This window comes from Macrosteles quadrilineatus, unplaced genomic scaffold, assembly GCF_028750875.1.
Source record: "Macrosteles quadrilineatus isolate MER2022 unplaced genomic scaffold, UCM_ALF_1.0 Scaffold_1__1_contigs__length_201487025, whole genome shotgun sequence".
Lineage (NCBI taxonomy): Eukaryota > Metazoa > Arthropoda > Insecta > Hemiptera > Cicadellidae > Macrosteles > Macrosteles quadrilineatus.
In genome coordinates, this window is record NW_026542594.1 from 135,204,279 (window position 1) to 135,217,690 (window position 13,412).

The window sequence follows — 13,412 nt, forward strand, 5'->3', positions numbered from 1 at the left end:
TAAAGTGCGTTATTGCATGACGTCCAAATCTTGTAGAAAGACTATATGTTTTGAAGTTACTGTACTTTTGGATGTCGTGGCACTTGGACATCGTGCAACAGTCAAATATTTTTTATTGGATGTCGTGAAACAACTCAAAAATTATGTTTTGGACGTCGTGGCACTGAACAATATCATTGGATGTCGTGGCACTTGGACGTCATGCAACATTCCCATAAATTCTTACCCTTATGGTGCAAGGTGCTCTCAAAAGTCAATTTTACCCATAACAATTACATAGACATTTTTTTTTTTTAGTCAGCTATTTGTAAAATGTAAAGCAGAAAACCCACTAGTCCGACGCTCTCCGACACGACACCTTCCGTCAAGTCTCCGACACCTTCCGACGCCTTCCGCAATTTTAAGGCATTAACCCATTGGTCCGACGGGCTCCGACAGTAGGCCTCCGACGAGAAATACACCACCACTCCAACAGTGCCAGTTGCGATGGAACATGTGATCATATACTGTTCACAAGCAGTAGTTAGGAATACAAGAGCAAATAATAAAAAAAGTCCATAACATTTATGACGATCTCTGTTAGTATGAGAGATTACAATGGTCAAGGACCTTCCTAGACCCACCTTGATACTAGGTACGTTTTTTAAGTAAGGGCCGTTTTTAAATTTCTTCGTTCCAGCACTGCGATTGGCATTTTCGACATTTGCGCCGTGTATGTGCATCTATTGGTACGACATAGCCGGAAATTCGAGAAAAATCGGCCGTGTTTACATCCGGTTTCAAGCATTCAAAATGGTGCCGCCAATTGAGACTGCCGCCGACTGTGAAGTGCGCGCTGTAATTAGATTTTTAAGAGCTTAAGGTGTGAAAGCCATTAAAAATCATCGACAGATTAGTGAAGTGTATGGCGGTAACATCATGAGTGTCATAATTGTATGCAAGTGGATATGGGAATTGAAATACGGTACCACGAACGTTCATGATGAGTAACGCACTGGGCGGCGTCATTACTGTCCCCGTACCCATGATGACAACCAGTGCGTTGCTCATCATGAACGTTGGTGGGGCCGTCTTAAAATGTCCTTACCTACTTGCGTACCATTCCGTCACTCATAATGTTCTCGCCATACACTTCACTAATCTGTCGATGATATTCAATAGCTTTCACACCTTTAGCTCTTAAAAATCTAATTACAGCGCTCACTTCACAGTCGGCGGCAGTCTCAATTGGCGGCACCATTTTGAATGCTCGAAACCGGGGCCGATTTTTCTCGAATTTCCGGCTAGGGCTTGCCACTTGATGCACAAATACAGCGCAAATGTCCAAAATGCCAATCGCAGTGCTGGAACGAAGAAATTTAAAAACGGCCCTTACTTAAAAAACGTACCTAGTAATTCCGCTTACAATTATTTTACTACAGGGAAATTAGCAAAAAGTACAATACAAAACATAAACAATAATACTCCCGCCGCAGCAAACCTGCCGACTAAGCGAATTTCTATTTACCTGAATTGATTTTCAATTAAATGTATTTAATTAACATTAGGTTTTATGAGTACCTAGGCTTGCTGTTACAGGGAGGGTAAAAAGTGTGGTTTTTAGTAAAATATTAACAACTTAGTATAAAATAAATAAATTTACCAAGTTTTATCAAAATATATCCATCAGAAATGAAAACTACAACATTTTAATATAAAATGGTTTAAGTTACCTTTTGCGTCAAACGACCCTTGATAATATTTTACAATATCCTCCATAAGAATAACATGGGAATTTTAAAATAACAATTTTTTGAATTTTCTCCGTAGCTAATAATTGTACAAAAACATCACACACTTGTGATCACATGTTCCATCTGTTCCACATATTGTGATCCCACACAAAGCTAGACAGTGATTAAATCTAGGCCTGGTGCACGCAGAGTTGAGAAATGTCGGATCCGACATCCGACAAGAATGCCCCAGAGAGCAATGTTGTCATGACGTGTCGGATCGGAAGGTGTCGTGTCTGACTATTGGGTTACAGTCCATTTAAAGTCATGCAAAGTAATTTTGCCGGAAGGTGTCGGAGACTTGACGGAAGGTGTCGTGTCGGACACAGTGGGTTTCCTGCTTAACTCAGCAGCTTTTTTGGGAGTAAATATTGATGTTTCTAATATTCAGGAGGTTATTGACCAATGTAAACAGTTTTCTTGGAAGAACAGAAAGCCTCTTAAGAGTTTTTTTTTGTGTTTGAGAAGTGTAGAAGAAGAGAGGCCTTTCTAACAGTAAGGAATACAGATACACACTTGCTTTGAGAGATGAATACCTAATATTTGCCAGTTCTGCTATGCAACTTGCTTTGGAAGTGAAAAAATACAAGAAGAATATAGATATTGTGTTGTCACGGTGGTAAAGTAAACTTGCCTGATGTCAGATCAAATTAATACATGCAAGAAATGTTAACTGGTAACACTGGAGAGTTTTCAAAACCTTTAGTAGAAACTATAATAATGCCTTGGCTAAGGTCAAGTAGTAGGATTAAACAAAACCTTGGCGGACCTTATGTTTTTATTGTTAACGGCCAAGTTCATTATAGGCTGGAAATAAATCAAAATCTAGATGACTGTATAGCCAATATTCCCAAGTTTATATTTATGACACTGAAAAAGCAGACAGAATGAGACACGAAGCTACACAAAAATGGGTTGTGGCTTAACCATAATGAGAGAGCTTACAAATTTACTAAGTAAATCCAGAAGTAAATCCGAATGCACAAGCTTTCAAAACTATAGGAGACGTTCTAAAAAACACCACATGAACAACAACAAAACGTCCATATTGTCATTCATTCATACAGAAGTAAGGACCAAAGGTAGCATAACTTATCTAATTATCTTACTACAATTACTTAAATACAAGCACAAGTTTTCCTCGACTTACTGTTCCACCTACCATAATAGCTACTTCCATATGGAAAAATTTGCTTAGTCTGCAGAATTTTACAGATAATTCCGTGTCCATAAAAAAAGTTGTTACTCAATCGGGTTTACTGTAAAAGGATTATAGAAAGCTAAAAAAATTTATACTAGTAAAAAAAGGTTAATATTTATCTAAGCAATTTTCAGTAAAAATTATTACTACTGAAAATGTCATAGTCTTTTGCTCTATCTGGTTCAGAGGTGTTTTTTTTTCAAGGGTTATTTACCCTAAACTTTAATCTTAGTTTTTGTTGGAGACTTTAATTGAACAAAAACAATCAACTGTCGTAAAAATGTGTTTTTATATATAACATATTTAACTTTTGCTCAGTATTAGTGTGGATGGATTGTGTTTCAGTACGGTGATGTGCACTTGCCGGTGATGCAGATACAAGATGGTACCAATACTCCTGTCACCGCTGTCCCACAAATGTCCCCGTCTCTGTCCCCCACAGGCACCATCCCCTCCAGAGAACATTACCCGGGCCAGTTTGAGTTTGAGGTTCGGCTGGACTCGACTTCAGCGAGTAAAAAGTCCTGGCTGGTAAGACTGTTTTCTGTGGCTGTTTAAAACTGTGTCCAAAATTACAAATTCAAGAAATATTTGAATTTGAATGGCTGCCATTTTTTTTTTACTCAGTTGCCCATTTGAGTTCGGGTTTGCAGCATTGTATTTTACTAACAAAGACCTTTAATTTGGGATTTACACATATCAACCTATGCTTTCCTTAAAGATTTTCTTCTGACTCCTAACGGGCCTACCTAGGGAGATACCTTGAGAAGGTATCGTCATAGATAAAACATACTCCTTTAGTAGATTTTTCATCCTTATGGAACAGCTGAAGCCAATTTTATTGTTAGTTCTGTACGTCCAACTGTAGAGGTCAGTTTTGTTTACAATTTGTTTCTTGTTATTTCAGTCATTTAAAACCAAATAATCATTTAACTCATTTAACCAAATAAAACAATCTTACTAATATTATAAATCTGAAAGTTTGTGAGCTTGTGTGCGTGTTTGTGTGTGCGTTGCTCAATCACGCATAAACTACTGGACGGATTGGGCTGAAATTTGGCATGATGATAGCTCACATTCCTGATTAACATTAAAGCATATTCTTATGTCAAAAATCCTTTCGGGCTCCGCCCCAGTGGCTCTGTAGTTCCCCATGTTAACCTTATGATTTTTCATATTTAAAAGGAATTTATGAATCTTAATAGCTGTTTCAATTAAACAAGTTGGTTCTGTTCTATGATGTCCATTCAATAGCATCAAGTTACAAGGATTACCAACAGGGTGCAGCACTATTATTTTTTTTTATTTATGACAACAGCTAATTTCCAACCAAAAGGTGAGTGAGCGTAGCGAACGAACTTCAACCAGGACGTGATTGAGCCATGTGAATACTTATGAAGTTAAACGGGGCAAAGCCCCCAGGTAGCTAGTATAATCATAAACAATAACTGGTCTCCTAGTTATATAACCAAATAGTAAAGCCCAAATCATGAAAATAACTCTAAAATAAAAGAAACCAAATTTTGTCTACCCCAGCGATCAGTGTGGACGTACACGAACTAGACACAAAAAACAGGCTTCAAAATTTACAATGGGATGAGGAGTTTAATGTCCTTAGTCTAAGGTATCGTATAATTTGTATCACTAAAAAATGAATTCACATTATTTTTGTATCCCGTGACTTTGTTTCAAGTTTTGTAGCTGTAGTATCTTTATTATTTTTTTTTTAAATATTTAGCTACCTTCAGGACTTTTATAGTGTTAAAGATGGGCGGAAAATTTCAATTTTTAAGCTTCTGTAACTCTGTAGGCACTCACTTTAACAAGATAATGAAGAGGACCTTCGTTTAGAATCTTGTCTAGATTATTTTTATTTATGACATATTTTGTACTAAAATGCATAGTTCACATGAGTTATCCAATAAAAACCAAAAATGTGCAATTTTTTCAACTTCTACACCATCCCCCCTCCCCATCAAGCCCAACACCCATTTTAGCCCCTGAGCTGTATAATAACTAAAATAGGCTTTACCTTCATCACTGCAGCTCAAATTCTTGTGGTGTAACTACGTTACGGCTGTTTCGGCATTACAATGCCATCGTCAGGCTACAAAAACAAAAACTCGGCTGAATTAGCGTCGTTGAAGTTTAAACACGTAACACATACGAACAATAAGATACATTTAAAATATTTACCAAAAACCGAACAGGCCTGTCGTACTAACGGGTGACATGTTCCCGTTCCGAGCAAAAACCGACTGGAAGATTTCTATGTCGAGCCCGGTGTGGTGGCGTTATCAGTTGAACTTTGTACTCCTGGCTTCTTGTTCCTTTTCTGATTTAAAATGCTATTGATTATGAAGTGTGACTTGTACTGTAGTTTGTCGTTTAAAATTATATCGTCCAAATTATTTTCGGTGTAAGCTTTGTAAATTTCGTACTCTTCTAGGGTGTCCAGTCTATTGCCTTTCTTACTTGTGTGGAGTATTTCTAAGCCAGTGTTCAGATCGTTCATGTCGTGATTTTTGTCAACCAAGTGTTGTGCAAACGATGACTTTTGTTTGTCGGCTCTAGGAAATGGATGGTGCTCTTTGTATCTGGTTTTGAATGAACGTCCAGTCTTTCCTATGTAGTAGCTCGGGCAACTTGCACAATTAATCTTATAAACACCTGACTTTTCACCTTTATCAAATCAACTACGCCACTTGAAACATTCATTTGTTAATTGTTTTGTTGTTAGTCCTAAAAGTCAATTGAATGCTGTGTTTCTTCAGCTCTTTTGTGAGCGTGTGTTGAATGGAATGGCAGTATTCCACACATACATACTTTTTCTTTCCCTTTTGTGGATTATTATCTCCAGGCCTTTTGTTTTTCTTTTTAGCTATCAATCTATCAATCATGACTTTGATTTCTAGAATAATTTCAGTTTAAGCAATACTTACGATTTTATTGGTAAAACAAAAGATTTAAATGTAAGGATGCATGATTTGTTGGTGTCATTTGACATTGTCAATTTATATACCAATGTACCGGTTGAAAAAACTTTAGAATGAGTTAATAATCACCTGACTACCAGCTCAAACATGTTACCAGAAGCAATCAATGAATTTTTAGCACTTTTAAAAGAAGTACTCACAAACAGAATTATTTTAAATTTGACAATACATATTACTCACAGTCCGATGGCCTAGCAATGGGTTCCCCCCTACCCTGTATACTTGCTGATATTTATTTAAACTACATAGAAAATGAATTCATACCCTCAGACCAAAACAAACAAAGACAAAAAATATTACAGTATCACCGCTACGTTGATGGCACCTTTCTTGTTTTTATAGGAAATGTCAGACAACTTGATCTCTTAAATACCTCAACAGCATCACGTCAAACTTAAAATTCACAATGGAAACGGAGGAAGCAAACAAAATAAATTTTTTGGATTTGACTATAGAAAAATTAGACAATAGTTTAGACTTCAGTATATATTGCAAACCAACCACTTCCGATCAAACCATCCACAACACGTCTTATCATCCGCCATCACAAAAGTTTGCCGCTTACAACAGTATGGTGTATAGGTTGTTAAATGTACCGTTGTCAGACAACAATTATAATAAGGAACTTAATATAATTAAACATATAGCTATAGCTAATGGTTATAAAAGTAACATGATTATAAAAAAACATGATTGATAGCTAAAAAGAAAAACAAAAGGCCTGGAGATAATAATCCACAAAAGGGAAAGAAAAAGTATGTATGTGTGGAACACACTCATTCCATTCAACACACGCTCACGAAAGAGCTAAAGAATCACGACATTCAATTGACTTTTAGGACTAACAACAAAACAATTAACAAATTGAATGTTTCAAGTGGCGTAGTTGATAAAGGTGAAAAGTCAGGTGTTAATAAGATTAATTGTGCAAGTTGCCCGAGCTACTACATAGGAAAGACTGGACGTTCATTCAAAACCAGATACAAAGAGCACCATCCATTTCCTAGAGCCGACAAACAAAAGTCATCGTTTGCACAACACTTGGTTGACAAAAATCACGACAGAACGATCTGAACACTGGCTTAGAAATACTCCACACAAGTAAGAAAGGCAATAGACTGGACACCCTAGAAGAGTACGAAATTTACAAAGCTTACACCGAAAATAATTTGGACGATATAATTTTAAACGACAAACTACAGTACAAGTCACACTTCATATTCAATAGCATTTTAAATCAGAAAAGGAACAAGAAAGCCAGGAGTACAAAGTTCAACTGATAACGCCACCACACCGGGCTCGACATAGAAATCTTCCAGTCGGTTTTTTGCTCGGAACGGGAACATGTCACCCGTTAGTACGACAGGCCTGTTCAGTTTTTGTAAATATTTTAAATGTATCTTATTGTTTGTATGTGTTACGTGTTTAAACTTCAACCACGCTACTTCAGCCGAGTTTTTGTTTTTGTAGCCTGACATTTAAATTGTTTTAATTGTTCATTTGTTTAATTGTTTAATTGTTTGTTTAATTGTTTCATTTTAATTGTTTTTGACATTGTTTTAAAATATGGCATTGTAATGCCGAAACGGCCGTAACGTAGTTACACCACAAGAATTTGAGCTGCAATGACAAAGGTAAAGCCTATTTTAGTTTTTTGTAACTTTTTACCGAACATTAGGTGGACGGTGGGTGTGCTGTAATCAGCAACTTGGAGTCAAAAGTGTGCATTCATTATGGATGTCTGGGTTAAGCCCTTTTTTGGCTAATTTCATAGTACTATTAAAATGTTGAAATGCCTTTGCAGAAACATACATACAAACAACAAACAAATATATTCAACTTCAACATCATCAAAGCTAAATATACTCCTTCAACTGCACTCGCATGTTACATTAAGTGATTTCGACAGTACGTGATAGCATATTTTATTTTTACTAATTCCCTCTTAGTAAATGTGTAATGACATTGGGCATCCCTATATATAATAGGTGAAGGCTTTTTCTACGAAACACTACTCCTCCGTTAATAATGGACGGATTTTACAAACGATGTGTCAAAATAAAGTATTTTTTGTGTAGATGCCCCCTTTCACCAATTCCTGTAATAAAAGTCCTCGGGCTTTACCCCACAATGTATTTCTTATGATGAAAAGATTTTGTTTACTTAACCCATTGGGGAAGGAATTAATGCGCTACCTGCAGCACCCTCTGGCGGCAATTAATTTTACCGAATTTGTAAACTTTTACTTTAACTGCTATAGAAAGAAAACCTTAGGTAATAAATTAATAATTCTTTCACCATTTTGTTCACAGTAAAATTGTCTACAGAAAAGTGGTAATTAGATAGTCAAAGTTCTAAACTAAAAAAAATATATATATATATAAAGATTATAAAAATAAAAATTTTAAAAACAATATTTTGAGAGTAAACTTGATATACAAATTCCAAGATTAATCCAGACACCAAATAACACTACTATTATAAAGTTCAATCGATTCCCTACGTAGAAAAATTAAAAGTTGTGAACTTTTATAAGTAATAACATTTTTTTTAAATTGTTTGTTTACCGTACCGCAGCTGATTTTTGGTGATTGTGGTTTCCATGGCAACACAAAATTGTTTGTTATTCGCTAAAATAAATGAGTAAATAAACAAATCAAGAAGCAATATATTTATAAACATTAGCCTATAATAGTAAGGAGAAACAAAAAGGGTGAAAATAATAATAACTAAATAAAAAATGGCGCTGCCTAGCGGTGACACGAGCGGCTCTTGTAAGTCGGCCGCCGGGCCTGCAGCGGCCGTACGAGTAACGCTCGTAAGTCGGCGCCAATGGGTTAAACAGACGAATAAGTTGTAATAATTACATCTGTTCATAGTAAACACATGATGCAGTACACACAAGAGCGTTCGTTTTCAGTTTCGATAACTGGAGTGGAGTGATTGATTACTATCTTTACATTATAAGTCATCGGAAATTATGACTGTTATTAGTTTTGAAATAACACCTGTAATACTTTGCAATTGCTCGAATTCGAGCAACAGGTGCACTAGTTGCTATATAATGTCTTTAGCATATGAAGTGGTGATCTGTTTACAGTAGGCTCCCTTTTATCTGGACACCTTGTAACCGGACACCGGTTTAACCGGACTACACTCAGCGGAAATTACATCTCTTTAACCGGACAATTTTTATCAGCACATTGGTTTAACCGGACTAGATCGGCAGGAAGTGGGCGGTACTGAAAGGACTGTTCTCGTGGGAAAGATTTGAGACCAGTGATCACGTGTCTAAATACAATGCCATCCTAAATGTAAGTCGAATACCACATCAAATGCTCCGTTTTAACGAAATTTTGGAAATGTCGGTTTAACCGAAAAAACCCTTATCCGTACTGGCCTCGGTCCCAAGGAGTCCGGATAAGAGAGAGTCTACTGTATGTCAGTTTGGATATCAAACCATTCATGACACACCTTGATCAATGTCGAAACAATTGAGCTGTTGAGAGTTAAAAAAATGTAAACTTCTAAAATTAACTATTATTTGTTTTGTGCAGTACTCGATGCTGTTAAGCAAAGTGTTCATTGATATGAACAAGTCTTTGCTAATTCAGTTCCATGTCAACGACTTCAGGAATGGCTTGTATGTGAGGGCGCTGCCTGTGTATGAGCAGGATGACTTTGTTAGTGTCCCTGTAGAACGTTGTAGGCTACACTCCATCAACGACGACCCTCACGGAAGAGGTAAGATTTTCTCTCTATCCTTGAATTGTTATCCTAAATTATTCTAAACTATTTTAAGGTTAAAGTGTTAGTATTATATCAAGGTGTCCATACTTGGGAATAACGAATAGAAATTCTATCGAATAACACTATTAATTAGTTTTTTTGGCTAACTTCTATTTTATTCGTTCGTTTTTAAATTAACTAACTTATAACTTCTATCAGTTACTTTTTACGGGACTAACTAATAACTTCTAACTAGTTAGAATTATCAACTAACTTTCCCAATTATGCGGAAGCATCTCAAATACGGGTTATTTATTTCACGTGATCAGTGAGGGTTGCGTGCGGCCGTGAGAGGTCAGTGCCCTTGTAGACAAACAACGCGGGGGGTCAATCAATCAATCAAGAAATTTATTTACACAATAATTGCCAATACATAGGATACAAAAGTGCAAAAACCACAAATGGTTTGTCTGCACTAAAAATATTGTTTCTTATTTACCATACAGTTTTGTCAGTTTGAATCAGTAGCATGCAGTTTTATGAGTTCTTAATTGTCTCTTGAGTAATTAATAACAAAAAAAAAAAGACAACAAAGACACAAATATCTGTAAAAATTCAACAGTAACAATAACAAATAAACTATTGGAATAAATAACAATAATATATTACTTTAACTTCAACTAAAAATGTAAATAAATTAAATGCATAATTGTAATAAATTAAAATTGTAACAAATCATTCCAAACAAGTTCCTTTAAATAATGTTTAAACATGCTATAACTATTTGCAAAAACCCTATGATTTGTGAGGTTATTAAAACATTTGGGAACAAAAACTTCAAGTGTTCTACTTCCATACTTATTCCTGTGCTTTGGTACAAAATAATAATTCCTTCTAACATCATATGGGTGATTATTGACTATTTTCAAGCTGTCATCAAATAAATGATCAGTGGATATCAAAAAAATATATAACTTACTAACAGGTAGCAGTCTAACAAAATGAAAAATCTTTATAATTGGTAACTGCTTAATGTGCACTGGAACAATACATTTGAGCGCTTGCTCCTGCAGATGCTCAATTTTCCTCAGAGAAGTCTTTGAAACATTGCCCCATGCTCTCACACCATATCTTAATATTGATTCACACAATGACTGGTAAATCACCAATAGCACATTAAATGGCAGGACACTTTTTAAATAAAAAATTTTGCAAACACATGATCTGATTTTTTTACAAACATAATTAACATGTATATCCCATTTAAAATTGTGGTCAACATGAACCTCTAAATATTTAAAATCATGCACATTCTCTAAACTCTTACATTGACAACTTTTTGGGATAAGTGAGTAAGTATGATTATGTAAACAATCAAAATTATGGTAAGTAATGCTTACATTAGAACATTTAAATGCAGGTGAATGCACATGCATGACCTTGGACTTTTTGTCATTTATTACCAATCCATAATCATGACACCATTCTAAAAGGTTGTTAACAGCATTCTGCATATTTTTTTCTGCCTCTATTATATTTTTGTTTGATACGACAATTGCAGTGTCATCAGCGTACATAAAAACCGTGGCTTCTTTTATATATTTTGGGAGTGTATTTGCATATATTATATATAAGATTGGGCCCAAAATACTTCCTTGAGGTACCCCAGAAAAAAGTTCTGCCTCTTCACTAAATGTACTATGCACTTTTACAATAATTTTTCTGTTTTTCAGATAGTCTCTAAACCATTCTAAAAACCTGCCAGAAATTCCTATGTCCTTGAGTGCTGTCAATATTTTATCAAACTGCAGTGTATCAAAAGCTTTAGTAAAGTCTATAAAAGTTACTATTACTTGATTGCCCTGCCCTAATTCTTTGTTAATATTGTTAGAAAAATCTTTTAGCAATAACTCTGTACTTTTGTTTTTCTGGAAACCATACTGACTTTTATTTATAACATCATTTTCTGCTAAGTATTTATTTAAATGGTGTGCAATGTACCTTTCCATTATTTTATCTATTGAAGAAAGAATAGATATTGGGCGATAGTTCTGGTATGAATTGTGGCAACCTGATTTATAAACAGGTCTTATAATAGCAGTTTTTAGCAGAGTCGGCATTCTGCCTTCATCAAGTGATGCATTTATTATATTAACCAGCACTTCAGCGGCTTCTAAATTACACTTTTTTAAATCACATACTCTTATTCCATCTATACCGGGGCTATTTTTCTTTAATTTTACAATAATATCTTCAATATCTTTTCTATTGGCTTTGGGGATGTACAAACTCTTAATATCTCCTAATTTAACCTCATCACTGTCCAATCCCATTAGTTTCATATCACATTTATGAACTATGCTATTTATTTCTAATGTAAAAGTATCAGCAAACTGATCACATATTTGTTTTAATGTTCCGACTTTACCAACCATATATTTATTTATTAATTCATCTACATTTTGTTTTTTATTCCTACCCATCACTTAATTTATTTCCTCCCATGTCCTCTTTATATTGTTTTTATTTTCCTCAAAAATATCCCTATAGTATTTTATTTTGGCTTTCAAAATATCTTTATTAATATTATTCCTCAACTGTCTATACTCGGTTGCTAAATAAATATTCTGTGGATTTTTTTTCATTTGTTTAAATAACCTATCCCTTCTTTTTATTTTATTTAGTATGTCCCAACTCAACCAAGCTTTTCTAGGATGTTTGTGCCTTACATTCTGCACTATTTTAGCTTTATTATATATGAAGTTGAAAGTATTACATAAGGCCTGGTAAACTGCATCAGACAAAAAAGGTTGTACATTTTTAATTGGTATCCAGTCTATATTTTTAATGCCTTGGTCAACTAATTTAGCATTCAATCTCAAGTTTTGCAATAAATCAATATTATGACTACCCATTCTCTCTCTCGGTTGTACATTCACCAAACAAGGATAATGATCAGATATTTTCAGTTTAGTGACAACAGACTTTGGCCTCAAGTTGTTTCCTCTAAGATAAATATGGTCGATAAGGGATCTATAGTCTGGCAGAAGCTCGAAGGACTCCAGCGGATTAGGCGACCCTTCGCCCACGCACGCGCACTCACCAGCGGCTGCTCAATACCTGCCCCATCCCTCGGCCGCCCGGCAGGTGACTCACCACTGGCTTGCGGCCATAACAAATATGAAAATGAAAATTTTTAAATTTTTTTGTTTTAATTGTAATTATTTGAATTGACAATAAAGTTGTGAGTTTAACAAGCTAAAATTCGACTTGATCCCACGACTTTAAGCTTTGAAAACACTATTTTGATTTCTTGGGTATAGGTTATTGCATAATATTTTATTAATGTGAGTTAGCTTTGATAAGTACTATCAAAGATTACATATGCTACGCAAAATATGCTTTTTGCGTAGCATATGTAATCTTTGGTACTATGTATAGCTATGTATAGTTAATGTTGTAGGTCTAATATTTCCTAATTGGCAACCAACTTACACTTTAAAAAACTTATAATAAAAAGGTTCATTAAAATAAACGGTAGGTTTGTGTCCAAATTTACAAAGGGATTCTTTTACGTGACGGGGTCTAAGGTAGCATTATAGACCAATTTTCCATGAATTAAAAGGTGGTCAATGATTGTTGTGTCTGTTTTTAAAGTACTATTACAGAATAAAAACCATATTAGACTGTGGTATTAAAACTTAAGATAGTTAA

General features: G+C 35.0%; 1 protein-coding gene across 2 annotated transcripts in view; it reads left to right on the forward strand.

The window, feature by feature from the left end:
- The window catches only part of LOC128985371 (cellular tumor antigen p53-like), a 56,651-nt gene that overhangs the window by 23,751 nt on the left and 19,488 nt on the right, over nucleotides 1-13,412 (forward strand). For both annotated transcript variants that reach the window (XM_054404810.1, XM_054404819.1), the window contains 2 exons: nucleotides 3,319-3,504; nucleotides 9,527-9,713. In XM_054404810.1, coding sequence (XP_054260785.1) covers nucleotides 3,319-3,504; nucleotides 9,527-9,713 — 373 coding nt within the window. The remainder of the gene's footprint in view (nucleotides 1-3,318; nucleotides 3,505-9,526; nucleotides 9,714-13,412) is intronic.